This window comes from Dermochelys coriacea, chromosome 9, assembly GCF_009764565.3.
Source record: "Dermochelys coriacea isolate rDerCor1 chromosome 9, rDerCor1.pri.v4, whole genome shotgun sequence".
Lineage (NCBI taxonomy): Eukaryota > Metazoa > Chordata > Testudines > Dermochelyidae > Dermochelys > Dermochelys coriacea.
This window is the reverse complement of record NC_050076.1, coordinates 100,368,171-100,395,031: the sequence shown is the minus strand read 5'-3', so window position 1 is coordinate 100,395,031 and position 26,861 is coordinate 100,368,171. Positions and strand designations below refer to the sequence as shown.

The 26,861-nt window shown below is 40.5% G+C and overlaps 1 protein-coding gene across 12 annotated transcripts in view; it reads left to right on the top strand.

The window, feature by feature from the left end:
• The window catches only part of PHF6 (PHD finger protein 6), a 51,320-nt gene that overhangs the window by 7,828 nt on the left and 16,631 nt on the right, over positions 1-26,861 (top strand). The window contains exons 1-8 of one of the 12 annotated variants that reach the window (XM_043491976.1): positions 5,499-5,649; positions 5,996-6,126; positions 8,995-9,069; positions 10,948-10,987; positions 11,695-11,877; positions 12,095-12,196; positions 16,076-16,209; positions 16,491-16,534. In XM_043491976.1, coding sequence (XP_043347911.1) covers positions 11,740-11,877; positions 12,095-12,196; positions 16,076-16,209; positions 16,491-16,534 — 418 coding nt within the window. In that variant the 5' untranslated portion in view covers positions 5,499-5,649; positions 5,996-6,126; positions 8,995-9,069; positions 10,948-10,987; positions 11,695-11,739. Of the gene's footprint in view, positions 1-660; positions 701-5,252; positions 5,650-5,995; positions 6,127-8,994; positions 10,988-11,694; positions 11,878-12,094; positions 12,197-16,075; positions 16,210-16,490; positions 16,535-26,861 lie in introns of those variants that run through there. The other 11 variants (XM_043491971.1, XM_043491974.1, XM_043491975.1 and 8 more) reach the window with 11 other exon arrangements.

Sequence of the window (26,861 nt, the reverse complement as noted above, 5' to 3'; positions counted from 1 at the left end):
TAGAGGCATCTCAGGAATCTGAGCTATATAATCTAAGATCATAAAAACTTTGCTTCTGAAGCAACTACAAAATATAATCGTTCAAGGCCTCAGTACCACACATGAGCCCTCCAGGACATCTTGATCATAGCAACCCATAACATGGAAAGGTCAAGAAAGAAAATGGTTTTTAATTGACTTTTGACAGCTCTTTGGCTATTGTTTGCAGCTGCAGCAGGGCTAGGAGTTCACTTCAGTCTTCATTAGAAAACTGTTTTAGGGGACTGGTGGAGGGAAGCTAGGACTTTATGGTAAGTCTCAAGGCAGATCCAGCTATGTCTGGTTTCAAAGTTCTTCTGCTTGATTATAACGAGCGATGCCAGCCCTCTTTACTCATGCTCCTGAAAGAGACAGCAACCCTGGAGGATTTCACATGGAGTCTTTCTTTAAGACAATGTTATGATGGAGGGATTGTGATGCCATAATTAAGGTTGCAGCATCATTTTCATTTTGACAGGAATGTTGAACCTTTATTTTTAAGAAACGCTTTAAAAGTGGTAGTGGATGAAACATGCATATTAAAATTCACATCATATTTGAATGTTTTATCTTGATTTTCTGCACCTGGGGTTAATATACACAGAATAATTGTAAATGACCCATGGCAGATGCTGTGATGCCAATCCGGTGGAGAACCTCCATATGAGAGTTGGAGAAACTGGTGAGTATAGAACTCAAATAGCAAAAGCTGGAGATTTCTTCAACAGTTTCATTATTCAAAGAGATTGGAGTCATGGGTGGACTAGGGATGTAAAAGGTTAAATGGTTAACCGGTAAGCATTGGGCTTACCGTTAACCCTGGCGGCTGGCCGGCCTAGCTGGCCGTCCAGAGGAACTCCAGCCCTGGCTGTGCTGGGCCAGCTGGCTGGAGCAGGCCCGGCTGCATTGGGCCGGCCAGAGGGACACCAGCCCCAGCTGGGCTAGCAGGACCCCAGCCCCGGACATGCCAGGCTGGGTGGGCTGGAACAGCTCACAGCTGGAACAGGCTGCGCTGGGCAAGAGCAACCCCAGCCCTGGCCGGGCCGGCGGGACCCCAGCCCCGTCCGCGCCGGGCAGGCTGGACTGTCCTCAGCCACGCCGTGCCAGTGGGACCCCAGCTCTGGCTGTGCCATGCCGGCGGAACCCCAGCCTTGGCCGCAGCTGGATGGGGCAGTACAGCCCTGGCCGTGCCAGCCGCACCCCAGCCCTGCAGACGCGGCAGGACCCCAGCTCCAGCCTCCGCCGCACCAGGCCAGCCGGAGTGACCCCTGTTGATGATTAACCAGTTAAACAATATAATTTTAATTGTTTAACCGGTTAACTTTTTAAACCAATATTTACATCCTTAGGGTGGATCTAATCCTAGATATTGCAGCTTTGTCCTTTACTGCAAAATGTGGAGGCCAACCTTAGCTGACTCCTCCATTTTTTGGAGTGCTTTGCAAAATCTGTCAGGCAGTGGCAGTTTAGCCACTGGGCCAATGGGGCCTGTGCACAGGGGCCCCGGCTAATTGGGGCACCCTTGTGCCCTGACCTGCTCTGCCCGCTTGGCACTCCTGACAGGAGTAGGGAAAGCTCCTGTGCCTCAACCCCACTCCCTGGCAGGAGTGCAGGGTGCGTGGGGCAGGGCAAGCCCCTGTGCCCTGACCCCGCTCCTTGGTAGGAGTGCCGGGCGGGTGGAGTGAGGAAGCCCCCATGCTTTGATCCCACTCCCTGACCTCACTGCCCCACAGGAGCACCGGGCAATCAGGGGGAGTCCCTGTGCCCAACCCTGTTTCCCCAGCAGGAGTGTGGGGTGGGGATTAGGGGAGGGATTGCAGGTGGAAGGGATGGGGAGGGGCCCCCACTTGCTCTGGCCCAAGGCCCCACAAATCCCTAATCTACCTCTTCTGTCAGGGCTTCGTACTAGCAGAAGAACACCATCCGCATAGTCAAGGTCTGAGAGCCAGAGATCACCGATCTTAATGCCTATGGATCTGACAGAATGCGGCATTAGGAAATCCATCGGGTGTTTCACTTCTTTTAAATCTCTTTTAGCAAAAATGGGTAACCTTCTGGGATCTGATCTTTGTCTTATACATTACTCCTTATACATTGTGCTATTTAGAACAATAATGGTTTTGAATGCACTTTCTCTGCCCTGTGCTGATTGGCTGTTTGCTCCAACCCTCTTCCTGCTCCTCCCTCACAATCTTCTCCATTGGCCAGGAACGGGGAACCACAGCCACTGGTGTTATACCAATAAAATAAAAACCAGCAGGATCTTATTAAAGGGGAAAAGGCAAAATACCACATTTCTTCTGAATACAGAAAGAATCATAGTAAGCAGTTAGTTATAGCTATAACATTCCATTCAATCTCATATTTATTCACACATTCATTCATACACACACACACACACACACACACACACACACACGGGTTCTGCAAGGTTATCATAGTTACTAGCCTTAGAGTTGCTCATGCCAAGCCACTGGCCAGGTGGCCTGGACATGAGGAGGGAGCAGGCCCTTGTCAGATGCACATCTGATGCTCCTGGAAGTTAGTTTGCAGAATCAGACCCAAAGTTCTCACTTTATAGGAATTTCTTCCTATGCCAGTCTATGGGAATTGCTTCATCATGCTGTTGCTGAATCAATCAGCAGATGGCACAGTCCTGATGGCTCCGTGCTGCCAGATGTTATCTTGTTCTTTGGTTCTCCCATTCTTGAGGCTGTTCCATGGATTCCAGTCTGCCCTCCGGGGGTCCTCTGGTTATTTCCACTTGATGCCTTCTTCAGCTGATGGACACTGGCTTCTTAGGCTGGCACCTCCCTGATCATTCAGTTATTATCCACACCAAGCATCCATCCACATACATCCTCTATCTCTATTTTAATCACAATTGTTAACAAAGCAAGATGAATACAACAAAAGGGCGGGGAGTCACTGGGTGCTGTTTCTGTTGTTACAGAGTATTGCTTTGAGTCTCTCTTTGTGTGAGTAGTTGTTGTTACAAAGAATTGCTTTGAGAACAGACTCTGTCTTAGAATGTATTAACACAATTAGCAGCTTGCAAGTTTCACACATAGAGAGAGAGAAACAGTACCAAAGACCAAGAAACCTCTTAACCAGTAATACCCTGGAATTCAAACCATGGGGAATCAAACTCATTTGTGACTTTAATACAGAACTTCTTTAATATGATCCAACACTGGGAGCTGCAGGGAGCCGTGCCTGCAGATGGTCAATGTCAGCAAAATGTCTCATGGCCCACAGTTGGATTACCTGATGGGCTGCATGTGGCCTGTGGGCTACTGGTTGCCCACCACTGGCTTAGCACAATGGGACCCCATTCTAGGTTGGTCCCTTAAGCACTATGGTAGTAAACATGATTATTAATAATAAATTGAGAATACAGCTCAAGTTTCTGAGGTCTTGTATTAACTGTAATGTCAGCTCAATGTATAATTTGGGTGTCACCCCACTCTGACTCCTGTCCACACACAAACAGCTCCAGCTCAAGCGAAGTGGTGCTTTAAACTCAAGTTAGCTGGTCTGTCAAGAGCTATGGACTGAAATTTGAGTGCTGCTGATGCCCAAGCTAGCAGTAAAGTGAGGATGTAGCTACTGGCTGGGAGCTGTTAGCACATTTGTGTTTCTAAACCAATCACTCTCTGTAGCTTTGCAGTGTGGATTCTCTCACTCCAGATGGCTAGCTCAAATGGAGTAACTTGAGCTAACCGTTGCAGTGAAGACAAGCCCTGAAGGGGGTTAGGCCTGACTTTTAGCTATGTTGCCTTTCAGATCAGTTCATCCATATGTAGGTGCTTTGGTTCTCTTATCTCTAACCACTACTACACCACATTGTCCTCCCAGAGCCAGGGCTAGAGTCCAGGGGCCAGATCCTCAGCTGGTGTAAACTGTCATTGTTCCATTGACTTCAATGCAATGTACACCAGCTGTGGATCTGCCCCTAAGATTCCTGACCTCCATTCTACTACTAACAAATAGCTGTGCAACCAATCCACTGAAAGTGTATCAAGTCCTCTAGCAGATAGTTCACATACTAGTAATTACTCCTGTAGTTCAAGTGTACTGATCTGAGTCTCAAACCCCAAGGTTAAACCCTGTTAATAGCCCACAGTGGGGGATACAGTAAGAAAACATCTTTTTTAACCTAAAAACTACTATAATCTGTGTATTATGGTGTGATGCATACTTCATTTCACTTGTCATACATTGGCAAGTCTGAAGGTAGGCTTCACGGGGCAGACACAGGTGACCCAAATACTAAAAAATATTATTCCAGCTTCATTTAAGTTTGCACTCTAAGACCAAATCTTAGTGGCAACCTCAGCAACGTTAATGCAGAATAACTTCCCAAATACCCAGGAAATGTGATCATTAAATGTGCTGATCTGTTGATGTAAGAGTGTTTGAGGTCACTGTTAAGGGTTTGCAAAAAGAAAAGGAGTACTTGTGGCACCTTAGAGACTAACAAATTTATTAGAGCATAAGCTTTTGTGAGCTACAGCTCACTTCATCGGATCGAAAGCTTATGCTCTAATAAATGTATTAGTCTCTAAGGTGCCACAAGTACTCCTTTTCTTTTTGCAAATACAGACTAACACGGCTGCTACTCTGAAACCTGTTAAGGGTTTGCATCAGAGTGCAAGTTTGATGGAGCTCGGCTATGTGTTGTTGGTTTTTTGATAGCTATTGACTGGAGATGGAAATAAAACCTTTACCCAGTATTAGACCGTGTTACCAACAGAAAAGGAAGCAGGCAAGGCAAGCAGATTTTCGCTCTAGACACGGTTTTAAGAGTTGGTTGGGCTGTGTCCTGAGACAATGGATCTGTCACTAAGCAAAGCTATTGTGTTAATGTAACTAGCGGCAGCAGGTGACACAAGAGCCATGGTGGGTGACAGGTTGTGAACTCCTTGAGGCAGGGGCTGTCTTTTTGTTCTGTGTTTGTACAGCACCTGGCACAGGTCCTACAAGTAACTGTACCAGGAAGAGCACAGCCCCTGCCCTGGGGCCCGAAGGGGGTCTGGTGGTGGGAGTGCAGCAAGCAAGGCCCAGCTCTGGTGCATGAGGTACTGTGCTCTCCAGCCCCTCTTCAGAGCTAGCTCAGCCATGCGCACGCGCAGCCTCCCAACCTCCAGTTCATTCTACCCACAGCAGCCTTCAAAAGGATCTGTACGCATGTGCGGGTCGCCCTCCTTGTACCCAAAGGGCATTCTACGCACGCGCGGGTTCTCCATTTTCCCCCATCCCCGCCAGCTGTCAGGGAGAGCTGCGCACGCGCGGGTTCTCTGCGCGCGCTCCTTCCCCCCCCACCCCTCCCGGCCTCTCCGCAGCCGACGACTTCGGATGCTCGTGTGCGCCTGCGCAGGCACCGCCGGCCGCTCCGGGACCAGTTCTTCTCGGCCGCGCCTCGCAGCCTCGTGCACCAATCAGGCGCCGGTTGGAACGCTGTGACGTCTTGGCGCCAGCGCGAAGACGTGCGTGCGTGCGTGCGTGCGGCGGCGACGCAGCGTCCCCTGCCCCGAATGAAAGGGAAGGTCCCAGCGCTAGCGAGCGGTTCTGAGTGCCCAGCGCCGCGGGGCCCCCGAGTCCTCGTTCCCCGGCGCCCCGCCTACCTGGGTGAGTGAGCGAGCGAGCGGGCGGCCGGCCGCGCACGCTTGAGGGAGGCGCCGCTGGGCGCTGGCCCAGCCGCCTGCGGGCGGCGGAGGAGCCCCTGCCCGGCCCCTCCGCCTGAGGAGAGACCCGCCTCGCCGAGCGCCCCTTCAGCTTGGGGGGCCGCCGGGGCTCCGGCCTAACCGGGGAACAGCCGCCTAAGCCTGGCGGGGGGCTCGCCCTTGTGGAGGGGCGGACCCCAGCCTGTCCCGAAGGGCCCAACGCCCGGTGGGATTCGTGCCCGTGTTGTAAGGGGACCCCCAAAACTGGGGGCCGTTATCCTCCAAGCCTAGACTGTTCTCCCGTCTCTCAGGGCCCCCCCCCCCCGCATCTTCTCCTGGCGTTAATAATCCAGCTGGGAAGCGCCCCTGCCTTGCAGGGAGCCGTCGGGTTCGATTTCCGCATGAGAATCCCACCCCAGGGACACTGCAAGCTACGGCAGAGGTAATTCTCCCTTCTGAGAGGGCGGACCCCACTCAGCTGCCTGCCCCACCAAATTATTCAAGCTAGGGTTGAACCCTCTTCCTGTGGGGTGGATGCCCCGCATCGTGGCTTGCTCGAACCCTCCACGCCCCCTTCATGGGTGGGAACCCCAAACTTTCAGGAAAGTAAATCCAAATTATCTGCTGCAGGCTTGTTACACCAGCCTCTCTTTCAGTCTTCGGTGCTCTCTCTAGGTATGAGGTACATGGAGAATCTTCTTCAAAAAGAAAAGGAGGACTTGTGGCACCTTAGAGACTAACAAATCTTGTTGCATATGCCTTAAAACCGAGATGTTCATGTGCTTAATGATTTTTGGGTGCTCGTTGTTCAACTAGATACTTTAAAGAGGCTTGATTGGCAGAGGATCGGTAATCTGCATTTCCTGAAGATTAGGCCCCTTTAAAGTACTTCAGGTTGAGTACCCAAAATCACCAGTCATTTGTAAAAATACTTGCCTAAATATTTATTTTTCATCTGAAAGTATCCAAAATCCCTTTTCTAACAAGTTTAAATGAAAAACGTCTCGGCATGTTTCTCTTGTGCTTTTCCCATGTCTCAAATTCTGTTGCATGTGTTTTTTCTTTAAAATAAAAAACAAAACCACAAACAATCCTGTGTTTGCATAGCACCTCTAATCCTGAAGAATCCAGAGGTTTAGCAAAACAATTAAACTTTTCTGTAGAGAGCCTTGCATATAAATTGGCTTCAGAGTAGCAGCCCTGTTAGTCTGTATTCGCAAAAAGAAAAGGAGTACTTGTGGCACCTTAGAGACTAACAAATTTATTTGAGCATAAGCTTTTGTGAGCTACAGCTTATGCTCAAATAAATTTGTTAGTCTCTAAGGTGCCACAAGTACTCCTTTTCTTTTTGCATATAAATTGTAATCCAGTATTCTGTGTAAGAAATAGCAAGTTTGGGCCTGACTTTAGCTAATAAATAGAGCATGAAGAAAAGCTCTTGAACTTCCTTTCTTATCTATCTTTTCCTCCCTCAGTGCTGAGTAATGTTTTATATATTGAGAAAGTGTCGTCCTTGTTTTTTCGAGAGATGTTGAGTATTGGAGAGACTAGATGGATGAGGGAATATCTTTTATTGGACCAGCATCTGTTGGGGTGAGAGAGGCAAGTTTTCAAGATACACAGAGCTCTTCCTCAGGTCTGGGAAAGGTACTCAGTGTCACAGCTAAACAAGATCGAACAGATAGTTTACTATAAGTCATTAGCACATATTCTAAGGGACCATTCAAGGCGAAGTGGCCTGTTAACATCCTTGAAGACCTAGGACAAAAGGAGGGGTTAGTGAGTTGCAGATTGTTGTAATAAATGGTAAATCAAGTGTCTCTATTAAGATCATGATTTTTAGTGTCTAGCAAAATTATGAATTCAAGCTCCTAACCCCCCCCTTTTTTTTTTTTTGCAAGATTTCATGCGAGGGCTGTTTGTTGTGCATTTAGAATTAGTCCTGTAGAAGATGGCAATAAAACTAGAGTGCAGGGCTTAACATAGTTTGTGTGAAAAAACTCTTACAAAAATAAAAAAGATATCAAGAAGGAAAAGATGACCTTGAGTACTGTCTTAATATGCATCAATTAAACTGCACAGATGAACAAATTCTGAAGAGGGAATTACAAAAAGAATCCCTTTTTGTAGCTGAGAATCTCTTATCACAGCTTTCATTTTATAAGATATTTTATTGTGAAATTAGGTACCCCTTTAGCTAGTATCTTGAAAGATACTGACATGACCTTATATTGTCGGTACAGCTCCAAAAAAAAAAAAGTATACTCATTTCTCTCTCTTAAATAGGTTGCTACTACTGGTATAGATGTCCATAGACAATGTTTCAATGATATACCTCTGTTTACAGGGTTTATAGCGTAATTGTAAATCTTGCTTCTGACTGAAACTTGGCGAGTAAGGTTTCAGTCCAAGGATATGTGTACATGTCACATTTAAAACAAAAACAAAAAAAACACAACACAACCCAGTTTATAGTTTATTTTAAAAAGTGAATTGGAAGAATATTTTGCTGATGTGCCTGTTTTGGTCGAGTGAGAAGTAGGTTGGTGTTTAGTCAGTAAACTGGATTAGACAAACTATTTTCAATAAGAAATTAAATGGCAAGATTTTAAATATTTGCATTCAGGATTATGGATCTGTAATGTAGCAGGGCAATTGGTTCTGTTTTCAGAAAATCTAAATTGGTTAAAATAGAGCTAAAAATAAAGGTTTCTGCTTTTCTGAAATGCTGTCAGATACATTTATTTGTGAATACTCTATCGAAAATCTTTAAACCTAGCAATTTTTCTCTAAGTAGCTTACTCATTCTTAACCTATGTTAATTAATATACAAGCTGTGGTTGTTTGTGATGTGAATTTATGAAAAAATGTGAACAGGATGCCATGTGCACCCTATGATATGAAGGAAAGAATTTCCAGTACATACCAGATTTTCATTACATACGACAACACATTAATATACACCATGGGTGAACAAATGTAACTTTAAAGTCAGTAGTATGGATAAAATACTTCTGGTACTAATCAATTTCTTCTGCAAGCCTTAAAAATGTATAAATAACGTACAAATGCCTAGGTATACAGAAAATGTATGCAAACAAAAAGCACAATTAGAGAGCATTTTTAGGTTTCCTTTAAAAATGCTTTGGGAATAATCAAATCTGATTTTGATAGGAATGTGTTTCCTTTCTGACCTAATCTTTGCTTTTTAGTTGTACTTCATTTAAAAAATATTATAAAGTATTTGAATAATCATACCAAAACACAATTTCAGCCAGTTAGTTGCATCTTTTCATTGCTATGCTAACAGAGACCTGCTCAATGGAGCGCATATTACCATCATTCTCTAATTTATAAAAAATACAAAATTACTTCAAGGAGTAAGGTAATATAACCAATAGTACATACATACTCTATTAACCATGTATCTTCTTATGTGTGTCTTAGATGCATTGTACAACGTAATGCTGAAGGCCAAGTGACCTGTGAACATGTTTCTTTATCAGTAACTTCCAAGAAGCAAAATATTAAAGTGAGCGATCATTTTGACTTCCATGGTTTGAATGAATTATTCAAATCTTCCAAAATCTTATAGTTTGCCATTCAGATAGAGATTAAAAGGGAGAGTCTATTGATGTAGCAGCAGGAGCGATTGACATACTTAAAGCCAGATTCTCCATATGATTGTGTGTATAACTCCTGTTTTAGTCTATGGGACTTTGTGAACACACATCCAATGATAGAATTTGACTTTGAATGTCTTAAGTTACTTTTATAAGGACTGTCATTGTTGCTCCAACAAGAATTAGTTCCTGAATAAGAAAATAAAGTAAGAAAAATGAAATGTGAAAAAAAAGTCAAATTAAAGCTAACCCACAGTGAATGCACTTAGCCTCTTGTATGTGTGTATATATAATTACTGTAATATTAATTTTATCAAAACAGAAGTTACTCTTGCATTTTAAATTTTGTTACAGTATTTCAACCCATTATTGCATGATTTCTGTGAAGCTTTTCAATGTGACCTAAGAACAAAAAAATCTTTTTATATAGTTTCCTACTGTTCTTCTGAAGCCCTTTTCCCTGCTTCCAAAATCTCATTTAGATTTTAAAAGAATTAAAGAATATTTTGAAAGTCTTTCTTTACTTTCTTCAAAAGCCAGCCATTCTTTCTGTTTAATAAATGGAGTGCAGAGTTATTTTATTTTGATTTCTCTTTAGAAGAATATAGTAAGTACTTTTTTTGTGCTTAACGTTTAAAGGCTCTGTTGCCACTGCAAAAGGGTGTGACTCATTTATTCACATGGCACTCTTTTTGTGTGTAAATCAGCTAGATCTAGAATATGTGCATTCTTGTTACAAGTATGTGTCACCAATCTAGTAAATTGCTTTATAGTTAAAAATGGAAGTAAATGAAATAGTAAAAAGAACAAGCACTAGAGATAAGACATACATTTACATTTTGATATATAAATCTTGTATTGGCATGGCAAGAGAATTTTTTAAATTATATCTATGAAAATTTGTGAATAACACCACATGAGAATTAAAAGGATCTTCATTTAACTCTATTCTGTACAGAGGTATATACACTTAGCAGTGTTCCTCAACTTTCTGTTATAAAAATAGTGAGTGATATTAGTGGCTAGGAAAGTGAGGAACTTGTAGCATTTTCAAGAACCATGCAGAGTTGGGCTATACAAATTTCACCAGTCAGTTGTACCATTGCAAGTCAATCCTGACTTATGACACCTCAGCCACTGTAGCCAAGGACCTCTTTTTAGTAGAAGTTCTGAACTATGTAATGGTCTTCCTGATTTAGATGGGCATCTACTGGAGACGAATGCTGAGGAAACCCATATTCATTGCATATGTGATCAGAACAATACTGAGATCCAGATCTTCAGAGAGGAAAAGCAGTAAACAAGCATGCTATTTAGGGTCTCTAAATTAGACCATTTAATTATATAAATTATAGCATGTTTGTTTGTTCTTTTAGAGATGTAAAGGTGAATGGACACAAACCTCAACTTTAAAATGGGTCCAAAAATGTGTATTGGGTGTTGAATATTGGGTGTTTTAGGGCCCAAACTTGCAATGAGATCCACATAGGCAGATTCATGTATGAAGCCTCATTGAAGTGGATCCACCTATATGAATCTCATTGCTGAATTGGGGCCTTGGTGTTGTATTTTTAACTGTTACTTTTTATATTTTACAAGCATGTGATTTATGTGGTTTAATTTTAAATTACTTTTCTTAGGCTAAGAACAGCTGTTGTCATGCACATATTAAGGATTAGGGTAAGATTGCGAAAAACAACCCTAGATTTTAAAGGGTTTCTATTGCAGCATATTAGTCACCAATATTCACCTCTAAAACTTTGTTTGTGACTTTAACTAGCCACGTTGTATCTGTGTAATACCTAAAATGGTAACACTTTATCTTCTCATCTCGTAAAGACAGTTACTCATCTTCAGCTTTACAAATATGAGTATTTTTAAATTGAATACTTGTTAGTTTTTATGGATGGTAGCCCAGTTTTTTTTATTGCTGATTCTAAAGGAGTTCAGTAGAATGGGTTTTATTGTATGCTAAGTAAAGCTCTCCCTGTGCTTCTGGAATGAATGAATAAATGGAATGAGACACACTATTGCATCAGGATTTCCCTAAATGCTTCCTGTACTTGTTATATTTTTCATTTCCCCCTTCCCCTCCCCTCTCTCAGCCTTTACATTTGTATAAATTTTATAACTTCTCTTACTTTGGGGACCATTATATATCTTGTTGGCACTTTCTTAAAGATTTTGGGAAATGCGTCTTTTGTGATATACATGTTTGTTCATATATTATACACTATCTGTGTGTATGAGACAAATTATATTTCACTCTGAGACATAGTGGATCTTTCAGGTATTTTAAGAGAAACGCAAAGTAACTTGAATAAATAGAATTTAAATTGATTTAAGCTGAAATTAACATCACTATTGGACATTTTTATTCCCTGTAGCATTTGTGAGGACTGAAGTGTCATTCTAAAGCCATTTTAAAAATCATGACAAGCTCAATTGGACAGAAAAAAGGGTCTTCAAGACAACGGAAGTGTGGTTTTTGTAGGTCTAATAAAGATAATGAATGTGGACAATTACTGATGTCTGAAAACCAGAAGGTGGCAGCACATCACAAATGTATGGTAAGTAATGGAGGAAAAGAAGTTAAAGCAGTGAGTTTTATTAACTGCGTTATGTAAACAAATGAAATCCTGAATAATTTCAGGCCACTTGTGGCAGTGGTATATAAGTTACTAATACCACTGTTTGTATTTTGAAATTGTTCCTTTTTACAAATATAATTATTCCATATTACGGGAAACCCTTTAAAATTAAGTTTTGTTTTTACACAACTTGCAGCTATTTTCGTCTGCATTGGTATCTTCGCACTCTGATAATGAGAGTCTTGGTGGATTTTCTATTGAAGATGTTCAAAAGGAAATAAAAAGAGGCACTAAACTGGTAAGTCTGTAATTCTGCCTCTTGAAAATGGAAAAGTAGCATTTTCTTAACTTCTGCAAAGTATCTAATGAACTAATTCAGTGTACTACTGAAGTTAGTGTATCATATATCTTTAAAAAAAAAAAAAATTAGATTTCCTTTTGCCTGTGACCTCTAGTGTAATGGGTAATCCGTGTGAGGAGTCATTAAGATAAAGACTGGTCATGCATTTAAAAAAAAAGGGGGGGGGTAAATCTTAAAGGGTAGGGTGATAGCTAGATGGATAGCCACCAACAGGTGTGATCCCTTATTGAAATCAATAGGAGTTTTGCAGTTGATTTCAATAGGAACAGGACTGAGTTCTAATGTCAAATGACTAACAATGGAAAGTGTCTTAAAGCAATTTGTGTTTGTTTTAATCTTGTATAGTCTAATTCAAATATATAAATAGGTTATTTTGGAGATTGTGGAATACTTTTGGAATTACTAAAAATGAACTGCAAATCTTAACACTTTCACTAGCGCTATATGTTATCAGCAAATAAAGATGGTTATAGTGAGTGTATGGCATAATTTTTCCAATCAAGTTTTAAAACTCAAACAAAATAAACTAATTGTTCATTTTTAATAGGCTGCATACAAAGAGAAACCAGCATTTCTTACATTTACTTTCCTATTTAATATTTTCGGACAGATTTCACAATGGAAGCACATTCCAGCAGGGCTTTGGAGCTGTGCTCCAGCTCCTCTCCAGCTCCAGGCAAAAACCTGCAGCTCCACTGCTCTGAAGCTGCTCCGTGGGCTCCGCTCCAAAGCCCTGCATTCCAGGGAGCTATGCAAGTGTAACACTGCTCCTTTACCAACATTTGGTTTCACTGCCAAAAACTGGCGTTTACTGCCAAGATACTTATTGCTTCAATTTTTTTAATGATTTGATAGAGCCTTGGGATGCAGATTTTTCATGAGATGCACATACTGAAAACTAGTTTAATCATAGCCTTGCCAAACTGCTATGGAGCTGTGTGATATGAAGGGCTGTTTGTTGCAAGGCATTAATTTTTAAGGCTGACTTCAGCTTGATACAAGAGCTAGGTATTATTACAATCATCTTTCTTAGCTGGGAGATGACTGCTTTTGCAAATATTTTCAAACAAGTGATATAGTATAACTAAAACAGTCCTTAGACACTTTCAGTTTTTTGGGAGAAGGGGGGGCGTGTCTGAAAGAGGTTCTACCAGGGATGCTTTATTTGGAGGCTGAAGTTACATGATGTTGCACCTCATTCTACTTACAGCCTCATCACTAAACAATAGAGTACTTTGCTTAGTCTTTTTCAGTGTGGCATTATATTTGCTCTAACTATATATTATGTGTTCATTGAGCTATAGCAGTTGGAGACTATAAGTGTGATTGTAGATTTGATATTTTTAAAGAGCAGAGTAGCATATGGCTATGTGGGCCAACAAGAAACTTTTTGACAACTGTCTTTTTAAATGGTTTTACAAGACTTGTATGTTTGGGATTCATGAGAATATAGATTTTTTTTTTTTTTTCTTTGTGCTTCTGAATCTTTTTTGTTCTATCAGTAACCTGTTGGAAGAGGATAGATTCTTAAAGCACACCATCTAGAGAAACCAGGCACTTGAACTAGGTCCAGGTTTTATATGAAGAGGCTAAATGGTTTTGTCCTGATAAGCTTGAATGTGCATTCTCTTTCTTTAAACATTTTGCACTTAGTGATTGCTTTCCATTCTTGACTGGTCCTTTATAGGAGAAGCAGTAAAGCACTCACTGTGGTTCTCCAAATCTAATAGTCATATTGGTAATTTTTACTAAATTCTGTTTGCTGGCAGGCAGAGTTTAAGTAGTCTTCTTTTGGTAGACATTGCTACTTAGCAAATGGGCACTGAGGACTTGAAGCTACTTCTGCATATTAAAGCAATGATGGGAGAAATGCAGAATATTTCTGGTGATAGTTGGGGGGTTGAGCTATAATGATAGGCCAGTAATATCAGCTTGTTCATTCCCAGTAAATGCACTGATCTGAGGTCATTATTACTTCTATTAGCTGTATGTGAGGAGAAACCCTTAAAATGTGGTCTTCTTCTATTGTGCTTAGAACTTTTCATCTGCCTGATGTACCTAGAGAATTAAACATGTTACAAGCCAATCGGGTAACAAAAATCATTCCAACAAATTTTAAAAATTTATTTCAAAGGGAAATAGATCAATAAATCAATATAAAGGTTCTTCCAGTTTGTCATTTCACCAGAGAGATTTCACAGCTTATGTAAGAATAAATTTTGTCTAACCTATTAAAATATATGAAAATTAAAATAGTGGTTAAGAGGGAACTGATAAGTTTATTTTGAAAGTGTAAATACATTTTAATAAAATTGCTCACAAGAAGTTACTTAGGAAACTTGAAATACAGAGGGTTGATAAATCCATGGTAGGTGTTTAAAAAACTGATTAAGAGCAATGGAACGCTATGAATAGAGCAGTTTTTTCTCAATTCGTAGGGAGGTAAATAGCAGGATGATCCAAGATTCAGCTCATTTTTTGTTTTGTTCGTGTTAATTTTAACATTATGAAAGATGGGGTAAACTCTGGGGTTACGAAACTTGCTGGTGGCAGGTTTATTTAGGTTAGTTGAGGAGGAGGAGAAGAAGAAGAAGAATTGGAAGAACTGTAGAAAGACCTGATAAACAAGGCAGTTAGGCATGGTGGATGTGTGGATAATTTTTCTCTTCGTAATCTTATGCAAGGTAATGTATATTGTAAGGAACAATATACACTGCTCATATATACTGATATTTGCAGGGCAAAAATAAATATATAGCTCAGTAAACATACCTCAGAATCAGTCACTCAAAGAGTTTGAGCAGTGTTAAGATAGAAAAGTTATGATGAATATTAATGGCAATGTATACATTGACTGTATGTTTTCCCCTTTAATTCAATACATGAAGAAGGGCCATGAAAATGTTAGAAGTGCAAGAGGTATTTCTCAAATCATAGAATAGAATACCAGGGTTGGAAGGGACCTCAGGAGGTCATCTAGTCCAACCACTTGCTCCAAGCAGGACCAATCCCCAATTTTTGCCCAGATCCCAAATGGCCCTCTCAAGGATTGAACTCACAACCGTGGGTTTAGCAAGCCAATGCTCAAACCACTGAGCTATCTCTTCCCCCCCCAATGAGAGAGTGCCTGTCCTTGGAAAAGGAAGAGTAAAGCAATTGCCCTCTATGTAGCCTTTCTACAGCATAAAAACAAAAAGATGGTGGTATTCATACAAATAAGACATTCCTTTTGTGTACCATAGTGTCATGGAATATGACTGAAGAGGATTAGATATTTTTTGGGGGGGAAAGAGGCTGCTGCAGTTAACGAAGGTAAAATTTCAAGCATTCAGCCCTTATGCTTCAGGGAATAAACTGATTTGCCAGCTGAGGTCAGCAAGGAAGTCCCTTTTCTCTCCTTCTTTCATCGTATAATCCACAGTTGATCAGTGTTTGGTATAGCCCACTCTTGGAAGCATAACCTCTAAGTGAAAAATTAAGTTTGTTCCAGTATGGCACTTCTTACTTAGCTAAAGTTGTTCTTGGATTATTTTTCCACTGCATTAATAATTAAGTTGATGATTATTATCTTGCTGTTTTATATTTTATAACTGAGTAGCTGACACCGCTCTCTCTCCTTTTAAAATCAATTTAACATGACACTTGGGGAAAAATACGGATAAAGACCATATGACTAAATACATTGCTCTCAGTAATGCCACCTGTTTGATAAGAAGGGGAGTTATTTTATGTCTGTTTGTTCCAATTATTTCCAAAGCCAAAAGTATTAAACTGTTGCGAGCATGAATTCTGTTTTTCTCTTCCTTTCTGTTATAGATGTGCTCTTTATGCCATTGTCCAGGAGCAACCATTGGTTGTGATGTGAAAACGTGTCACAAGACGTATCACTACTACTGTGCATTGCATGATAAAGCTCAAATAAGAGAGAAACCCTCACAAGGCATTTACATGTAACTACTATTTATCTACCATGTTTCTGCTTGTATTTATATTTCACCCTCTTTGTAAAACTATCATTGGGATACAAACACTTTGGGCTTTACAAAAAAAGTTGTAATGGTGAATATGGAGTTTAATATAACAGTGTGCTAGACTGCAGTTAAAAATATACACAAAGTTGGAATTGTAGTCTTGTAAATAGGGTGAAATGTACTGCTATTTAAATTAAACTAAATAAATGAGCTCTAAATCGTGACTTATCTGACAGCTTTTAACTACTTTTTGTTTATAGGATTTTATGCCGAAAACACAAGAGAACTACACATAACGCTGAAGGTAAAACTATTCAATGTAATTACCCCTCGTGCCCCCCCCCCCTTTTTTTTTAAGACAGATACTTCTAGGTTTTCCACAATTTAAAATGCAATCAATGTTTTGGGCAAATTAGACTAGACTAGAATTAGATGCATTTCTGAAAGAATGAATCTAGAAGCTGAACATATATAGGTAATTTGCATATGATGTGATGCTAAAAGGTAGGCATCTGTTTTTTTGTTTAAAAAAAAAAAAACTAAATCCCAGAATGCTCTGGAGTTCTGATACTCTGTCATAATAAAGATTCTGTGAAGGTAATGTGTTCCCTCTTGGGAAGAGAGGGTCCCTTTTAGGAAGAATGTGATTTGTGTGTTCAAGTAAGTATTCTACATCTTAAATGCGTCAATTTTGTCTAGCAATGGCTAGATCTTATGCTGTTTTGTAAGAAAATCCTACAAAACCACAGTATTTCTTTTAACTGTTGCAAGGTTAAGCTTTAGGTCTTCCTTTCGTAATACTCCTGATAATTTTTTCATAAATTAGATAAGATCTCATTAGAGATCTGGTATTATGTATAAGGGGTTGTGATCAGATTACCCTTTGAAATGCTCCCTTTGGCTATTTGACCAATTGAGTTGATTAACACAAGCAATTGTATGAAAGCACTCATGCAACAGTCTCAACTCAGGGGAGACTGTTGGAATAGGTGATGCAGTTGGGCAATACATTAAAAATAGCTTTAATATGTAGTATGGTCTTTTGACATTCAAAACCAGTTGCACAGTTGTGTGGTGGTAGTTTTTGCCTTTTTCTATTGTATTTGAATTTAGGTAAAAAGAAATCGGTTTACCTTCGCATCTTTTGAAATTGAAATGTAACCTCAAATTGAAACAATGAAGATATGCGTTACTGTGTCTTTTAGTGATATTTTTGAGTCTCTTGTAAATGTCATTGGTTTCTGCCAAATGCATTTTATTTAGCATATACATATTTTGTGCCATTCATATTAAATAATTAAAGATTTGGTTTAATCTCCCCCCCAAATCTTTTTGCACAATGTAAATCAAACTCCAGGCTAAAACTGGATTTTTATCTAGTTATATCTAAATACTGTAGAGTGCAGTGCATATTACATGACTTCTATAACTAACAAGGCTTTATTTAAGGAGACTGGAGAAACAGCGTAGAATTTGTATTAATAGCTAATAGATTTAAAATAGACTAGATCCAGTTACTTTAGTGTAGTTTGGTGTCTTAATTTCTGTTTGGAGTTTTTTATAAACAGTATTGTAGGATGAAAATTGTTATGAAGATTTTGGAGTGAAGTGAAGACTAGTCTCATCTAAATAGTTATTTTAGACAGACACATAATGTACATATACTCACTGTTGGCTCACAGGTTTTTCAATAGATAGCAATAGCTAATTGTGGTCCTAATCCTGCAAATTGTTCCATGGGAGTGGACCTCTGCTCCTTTGTGGAGCTCCTTGCAGGGCCAAGTTCTGTGCTAGTATTTGAGAGTCCACAAGAGCTGTTTCTGCCTATTCTAGTATGTCACTCTTTACTGGGAAGAGCTCTGTATTTTAATATGGATATTTGTATTGGAAAGGACATGGAAAAAATTATTGCAGAAGAGCAAGAGCTGTTTGTTCAAATATTAATGATTGCAGTTTTTTTTAAAAACACAAGTAGTGTTTTCTATAACGGACTTAAACCTATCTGAGTTATTGAAGACAAAAAACCGTATATATCTTTAGATTTTCATTTTTCACTCCATTGAATTGAAATGGAGGATTTGGGCCAAAGCATTTTGCCATAGTGTGTGCTCTTTTTAGCTAGGGTCCCAAGTTTGAAAATCAGACTTTCTCTTTGTTCTCAGGCTTCTGGGGACTGAATATGCTATACTGACAACAGTACTGTTGTTTATAGTTTGTATTTTGGTAGTGCCTACTAGGCATGGGGGCCCATTTTCCTAGGCCATGTACAAATGGCCATAACAAAGCAAACACATTTAGTCTCTGGCAAAGAAACACCTTAAATCATTCTATAGTATGCTGCTAGATACTTGTATCCTGAGAGATAGTTGCTATGTCTTCAAAAGAATGAGAGATCAGGTGGTCCTCGGCACTCTGAGAAGGGGCTTACAGGATTTCCTGTGTTTACTATTTAAGTGCTGACATTGTGCTCAAGACTGGAACAGGCACATATAGAGTGTCACAAAAAGACATGGCATAATGGAAATCCCAAAGTTTTTTTTCTTACATATTTTGTTGGCTTATTTTTTGTGGCCAGCATGGAAAAAGTGAGTGTCAAGGAGGGAGTTGAATGTGTAGAGGAAAACTAGGGCTTGGCACACTAGAAAAGAAAAGTAGAGAAGAGTAAACAAATTGGACTGAATAATCGAATGCTGTTGTAACTTTTGTCATTTATTATTTTGTTTTCATGAATTCCACTCTTGGGGTGATTTGCATATCAGAACAGTTAATGCTAATGTGTGGTCATGTGCCTCAGAGCTTGTGTGAGGCACTGGGACTGAATGTCAGATGTGAAGGAAGGATATGAACCCTGCCCATTGGGCTGGGTTTTTGGGGGAGAGGGGTTTAATCAGTGTAGAGCAGTTCTGGTTGTGTCCTAATCTAATTGCAGTAGTTGAGTTATTTTAGCTCTTCTGGAAGCAGCTGTTGGAATATAATTTCAATAGAACAATAGTTTGTCATTTGGGTCATGTCCAGTTTAGACAATCAAGAATGATTGGGACTTAAATTCTGTGGACAATGCTGCCCCAAAATATCTATTAAGACTAGAATTTATTCTTCCTCCTTTATCTACAAAATGGTGGTTCTCTTTGGAGCTCTTGCTAAAGCCTGAGAGGTACGTATTGTGGTATCTGTTAGCAATTCCAGCTTAGTGGACCAATAGCTGTTGGAGACCAATGTATGCTCCTGCTACCAAGTCCTTCTCCCCTTTCTGGAGGAATGGTATGTCATTCAGTACCTGTTGAGGAAACTTTCAGTGTGGTGCACAGAGATTTGGCTAAATTACTTTAATTAAAGTTGAACAGCTAAAAACCTGTTCACCCTAATGAACATTTACTCTGATGTCCAAATCTCTCATGAAGCCCAAGAGGGCCAAGAATTCATTATGCTGAATGCTTCCTTCCTCCTCGGGACCAATCCATGAGTTAATGCAATATCTTGTTCATTTAATGTCTGGGAGGAGATGCTGAAGTTACTCCTGAGAGCATTCTGCACCAAAAAAATTCTGTGCATGTTTTAAAATTCTGCAAAATTGTACAATTTTAATTTGTCAAATAAATGTGGGGGTTCGAGCATGGCATTGGACAGCACATAAATCACTGTAGAGGTGGTAGAGACACTGACTCAGCAGTGAGGCTACACCCAACCCTCACACAGTGCAAGAACTGGGTCTGCCCCAGAAACATCCCAGGACCCTGCCCCTCCACACCAGGTGCAGCAGGTGTGGGCATGCAGGCTCAGCAAAGCAGGGTCCAAGTGTGGAGGGGTTTAATGTGGGGGATCCGGATGTGGGCTGAGAGAGTTCTGTGGGGGGAAATCTGGGTGCAAGTGGTTCAATAGGAGATTTGTGTGCAGGGGGGATCTGGATGCACAGGGGCTTATTGTGGGCTTCTGGGTGCAACGGTAATGGTATTCTGCAGGGATGTCCAAATGAAAGTGGTTGGGGCTCAGTGGGGGGTCCAGATGCTGAGGTGGTGGGGATCCAGTTGGGGCTCGATGGGGTGGGGATCCAGGTGTGGGTGTCTCATCTGGGTCCAGGTGCAGGAGGAGTCAGGCTCATGGTTGGGGTACTGAGTGCAGTGGGGTGAGGCTCAGTGGGAGGGTCTGGGTATGAAGGGGTTTGGATGCACAGGGGTTGGGTGGATGGGGGAGCAGCTCCCTGTGCAGGGATCCCTCCCCCTACAGCTGAGGAGCAATGCGGATGGGGGGGGGGGAGGAATTTGCAGAGCTTCCACTCCCAGATTTCTCTCCCAGCTGCAGGATCTAACCCTGCCCTGGGTGTCATGCAGGGAAGAGGAAGTCCTGTCCTTCCCAGTCCAGCCAGGGCTAGCAGCGGAGACTGGCACAGGGTGGGAGCCACCAGCTGGATCTTCTAGTCCCACCCCCTGCCCACAGTGATTTACCTCTCTGCCTGCTGCTCTGGACACCTGAAACATACTGCTGGGGAGGGTCGCATGACTGCTCTTGCGGCTTCCCTGTCAGAAAGTCATTTTTCTACGAGGAAGCAAAGAAATCTGCGCGGACATAAATTCTGTACACGAGTTGTGGTGCAGAATTCCCCCAGAAATATGAAGTCTTCTGTTTAGCTTTTGAATTTATTAAATTTAGCTTAGTGGCGCAAGAAGCTATACATAGTCATTCTCTAGTTTTGCAGATTGTTGACCTCCTTTAGTATTTCTTTATGGTCCTGCATTCAGATGACTTCAGAGCTATATGTGATGAATATATTTTTCTTCTCTTCACTCAGATGCGGAAGTAATCACAATAAAATCCAAATGGTACACCAGATAGTTGCATGCCTCTGCACGGTATCTTTAATCTAACAACTCCAGGATTAACTAGTTGTCACTGCATAGGGATAGAGACCAAGCTGGAATCTTACATGCTGTATTCCAACTAACTAGAAGAGCATGTCAGTTAAAGTCGTTTGGAGGCAGCTGTTCAGAAGAGCAGATTGAGAGCTATTTGAAGTACGCTGTCCTCTAAACTTTCTAGATTGTTTTCATTTTGCTCACTGCTTAGAGATCTTTTATCTAGAAAATAAAATCCAACCCCAAATTAAGCGTTCTGTTCAGGAAACACAGTGGGACTTTTTTTTTCCTTTTCCCCCAGCATCATGGGGGAGTTGCTATCATTGTTCTGTTCGGCTTGTAAATGTTATCATACTATTTCATTAGTCGAATTGTTACGCAACTTGGCACAATTGTATTTATTTTTTGAGGTGTTTGGAGCTGAAGTTGACTCGAACTTATTTTCCTTCATTAGTTGCAATTTTGGTCAGTCATTTTGGTTTTCTATGGTATGGTTCAAAAATAATTTTTCTTTAGTACCTTATTTGCAGATCTCCAAGTGAACTGGGGAAACTAAGGAACATAGAATTGGTGATGTGCTCAAGGTCACTTAGTAAATCGGTGTCAAAGCCAAGAATAGAACCAAGATTGTCAGTTGTATGCTTTTACTCTCAGGGCAATTACAGGTCCTTCAACTGTTTAAACTTTTATCATTCTTAAATTAACGAAATTGTCGATACTCTACTTCATATCGGATTATCAGTCTGATCTTCCTGCAAGCTTGTTCCTTGTCTGTGGTGTGTTTTTTTGTTTTTTGTTTGCCATTGGCGGCCTACTTCTAGAACCAGTTAATACTTTCAGGGCATTAACGTAGGTGTCCACTTTTTGTATGTTATTGGTATTCTAATTTAGGCAACCAACCCACAGATATCACTTCTTCATTGCAGAGAAGTACCTGGTCTTGCATAAAACTGGGACAATACTTACTGAGGTGCTTGAGTTCTGTTCCAGGAACCTTCCTAAAGTAAGGCTTACTGAATATCAGTACTTATGTAATTGGTTGTGAATATCCTCAAGAATAAGAAAAGAACTTTCAGTAATTTAACTCTCCTTTCTGAATTGAGACAAGAGAATTCCTCTGAGAAAGCCTTGCCAATAGCCTTGATTGCTAGTATTACTATAAAGATGGTAAATTTACCTCTTCATTCCAGAGTATGGACCAGGATTTTTAAAAGTGCTCAGCATCCCAATTAGAACAGTTGCTGCATGCTGAGCTCTTCTAAAAATCTGGCCCTATCCGTTTGATATCTTGAGTTATGATTTTAAATATATTTGTTTGTTGGGACCTATTGATGGGCAAAAATGAACTCTGATATCCTTCAGTTCCCCTAATGGATTGTCTTAGCCCTTCCAAACTGTACTTATTTAACTGATGAGTAATATTTCAGGAAACACCTACATCTCATTCCTTTTATATCTGCTACATAGTAATAAAACGGAGTGTAATAAAAGAGGCCATATGACTGTACACATTGTTAATGTTTGGAACAGATGCCTGGAAGCTGTGGGGTCAGAAAATGAAGTGTCCGTTACCACTGTTGCTGCACCCAAAGCTCTCAGGGATTTAAGGGGAATGGTCTTTCCTCTAATGGAAATCTAAATATTCCCTTAGTAGTCATGCTTTATTTCTTTGGATCAAATATGAAGTTTGTAATCTCGTGTAATTCAGGAAGTTGAGTGAGGACGTTTCTCTAGAAAACCCATTCAGAAATAGCACATTCTGTACCAAAGCAGTTACTTTATTCCATGCTCAGCATAAACCAGATGCCAACAAGAAAAACATCAGACATATTGGCATCAGATTTAGGCAATGTTCTGATTCATCTGGGATGAGATTTGTGTGTTTCTTGAGACGGCCTCATTTTCTTTAATGTCAGGCACACACTAAACTTTTCACCCCATATAGTTGTGTCATTATGCACGCACTTCTCTAGTCACATAAAAACTACAGTGGCATCCTAACTCACAAGGTCTGGTCCTCTTTCCATTCCTACTGCAGAGAGGATGCATAGTCTTTCTGCGGAAGACAGATTAGGCCCAACTAGCCAGAGCCACCTTGTTTTGTATCTTTTGGAGACTATTCCTCTAAATATGCCCCCAAAATGTCTACATGTTCTTGTATCAAAAAGCAGTTACTCCATCCTAGAAGTCTGAACAAACATCCTCATAGCAACTGTTTCAGTAGTCTGATTTGCAAAGACTTCTCCCTATGGAAAGTCCACTCGATAACTGGGGGGGGAGCATCTTTTACTGTGATATGGGAACAGTGCATTGTGTTTATGGGAGATTTTACATAATTCTTTGTTTGAATCTGTGACACTTTTTTACACTGCATTCATCACTGTGGTACCTGAGTGCTTTCAAGTAGTGCATTAAGCAATGATTACACATTTGTCACATGCTCTTTGTTCCCTCATCCTCTCCTGAGAGGAACAAGCGAGTGCAGTGGAGTGTCTTGTTTTAGTAGGGGCTTTAAAATTTATTTTTAAAAATTACCTGTTGTGTTAGGGAAGGCAAGGTCAAATGTGTGTTGCATTTGGATTGGGAAATAGGGAGATTTGTGATTATCCTTAGTTTGTGGGAGAGTTCATTCTAAAGTCTCCGAACCATCCTAGTGAAGGATCCATCTCTCACACAGACGAGCTTTACTCTTACTGCTGAGAGGTCCATTGTGCCAGAGGAACAAAGTTGTCAACCACAGTCTCTTAATCCCAGACCTTTAGACAATCTTTTAGGTATAGTAGAACCTCAGAGTTAGGAACAGCAGCATTATGAACTGACCAGTCAACTACTCTCGTTGGAACCGGAAGTACACAGTAAGGCAGTAGCAAGCGCGCGCGCGCACACAAATACAGTACAGTACTGGGTTAAACATAAACTACTTTAAAAAAAAAAAAAGAGGAGACGGAAGCATTTTTCTTTTGCACAATAAAGTTTCAAAGCTGTATTAAATCAATGTTCAGTTGTAGACTCTTGGAAGACCAACCATAATGTTTTGTTCAGATTTACAAAAAACCTCCCTTTCCAAGGTGATTGTAACTCTGAGTTTTTTTTTTTTTTTTAATCTTGAGCCCAGGCCATGGAACACTTTGAAGATTAGGACCAATACCTTGAACTTGATTCAAAATTCTATCCAGAGTCAGTTGAGAGAGTAGGATGTGTGCATAGTAGCCTGTGTTGCTGAGGAGACACTGTTGCAGCATTTTATAGTAGTTGGAGGTTCCAAAGTGCTGAAGGTTTCATGCCCAGGTATATCGCATTGTTGTAATTCAGCCAAAAGATGAAGGTATCAATAACTGAAGCCAGGTCTTCATCTGCCATGATGAGATGGAGTCTCTTAGCCAGCTGGAGATGATAGAAAGCATTATTCACAAATGTTGCAGTTAGAGAGCTCGGTCAGTGAGAAATGAAAGTACTCCTAGACTATAGACTGAAATGACCATTTGTGGATGTGAACCTTCAACCAAAGGAGACTGTACTGTGCCTGCAAACTCCTCTAAATACTTCCCTCCAGCATCACCTCTATTTTGCTCAAGTTCAACTTCAGCCAGCTGTACTTCATCCATGAGCTGATCTCACCGAAGCATTGGGCCATCATGTTGGTAGTGGTGTGGTTATATGTGATGAAGGGTAGGCACAGCTGTGTGCCATCTGCGTATTGCTGGCACTTGAGTCTGTGTTGAGTGACTTCTAGTTCCATGTAGATATTGAAAAGGACCAGAAAGAGAACTGATCCTTGTGGAAGCCCACGAGTGAGGGGCCTACTAATGGAGGTACACTGCATCATTTCTTGTTGGGAGTGTCCTTTCAGGAAGAACTCAAATCATTTTAACAAATTATCCTTGTCTGCTGCCACCTCTCTCAGGTGAGACAGCAGTATCTAACCTTACAAAAGCATCCTTAAATTATACATAGAAATAGTCTCAAACGCTTCCAAATATAAATGCTGTTCAGGCTATAAATTATTTTAGTCACGGTCTGTGTCATTACTGGTTGCTATGAGGAATCTAGTATACTTGAAAATCTAAAATAGTAATTGGACTTGCAGGTGTGGAATTTTAAGCCATTTCCCCTGAACATCTCTACACTTTAGAATCATATTGAAAGACCAGAAGAAACTTTCTCCATTATCAAAATATTTCCTGAAAATAAGCAGTTAAACATTTTCATCTGTAATTTCGTATCACTTATAGATGTAACCTGGTGGTTTGTCTCTATGCATTCAAATACATACTTTCCCCTATTTTTGTGTCACTTTCCTAACTTATTCTCACTAGTATCTGTGGATGCAGTCAGTCTCATTATCAAATACAGCTGCAAAGAAACCGTTTAGTTTTTCTGCCATTTCTTTTCTTTTCCAGTAAAAATAATTACATTGCCACCTTGTGGTTCTTTTATTTTTCAGTCCTCTGATAGATTAAAGAATATCACATTATCCTTAGCTATCGTTTAGTTTATACTTTTTTCTTAATTTAAACCCTTTTTATTTTGTAGAACTTAATACTGACTTGCTCTGATTTCTAGAAATCCTTTACTTGTAATGCACTTTAACTATTTTAAACCAAACTCTGTATACTTTGTGTAGATTTAATAAAAGTAAGCACACTCAGAGACATCTCCACAATATCTAACTTGAACCACATATCTACACTGCCACTTTCTAAAAACTCTACCAATCAGTTTTGCTTAGTACCATCCTTATTTTATCATCTTGAGTCTTTTTTCCTCCTGTGTAACTTGCTCTGCTGTGCTATGTATTGCAGTGCGGAGACACTCCCCCCCCCCCCCCCCCCCCCCGGTAGTTAGATATAGTAGCTTTAGCCTCCACTTTGTATGTCCTCCTTTATATTGGTTTGTGTCACCATCTTAAAATTACTTTAATATAGTTATTTGTGTTACTTTGCTTTAACACTAGGTTTTAAAGAAGGGGAGGAAATCCCCAACATAACTAAGGATGACACAATAAAGAATAAACGAGTGGATCTGAACCTCTTCAATATCGTGACTCCACATTACAACAGAAAGTTTCAGGACCCAGTTTCCTTCTACCCATAACAAAAGGGACACTCTCCCAATCCCTTAGAGTTGACTCCCTGGGTTCTCAGCCTGGAGGTCCCAACTGTTGTATAAATCCGCCTTTTATACTGCTTGGTAATGATAGTGGAATTCTAAGCTACAAATATGGGACTCTCTCACTCCTGGATTTTGTCATAGCTGATCTGAAGTTAGTATGTTGATTAAAACATTTTTAAGTGCATCTGAAAATGCAGAATGTCTTCTCTGGAATATGTTGTTCTGAGAGCACATACTGGATCAGGCATGTAAGAATCACTTCTTCAGATACAGCATTTTAGGTACTTTTGAGGGCAGCTGATCAGACATAAGAATTCGTTATGAAAGGCTAATGGGGCAGGGAGGGGGCAGGTGAAGAACATCTAGGGAACCTTAGGGGATTTCACAATATGGGTGGGGCCCATGATAACACTTCATATGGTCAGGGAGGTGTTGAACAACTTTTTGTGTTTCCCTTAGTTCAAGCTGACATGAGAAGTTGGAAACACCCAACCATCAGATGCCAGGGAAACAGGGTAAGCGTGGCAGTGGGCTTGAGGGGAGGGATAGGGCACAAACCAAATTGTCTATTAAATAGTAAAGATTGTCCAAGGCGCTGTTGTGTTAAACCTGGTTGCAGGTTTTTATTTTCCGTACTGTTAAACTAGTTCACAGTGCTGTTAATAAGCG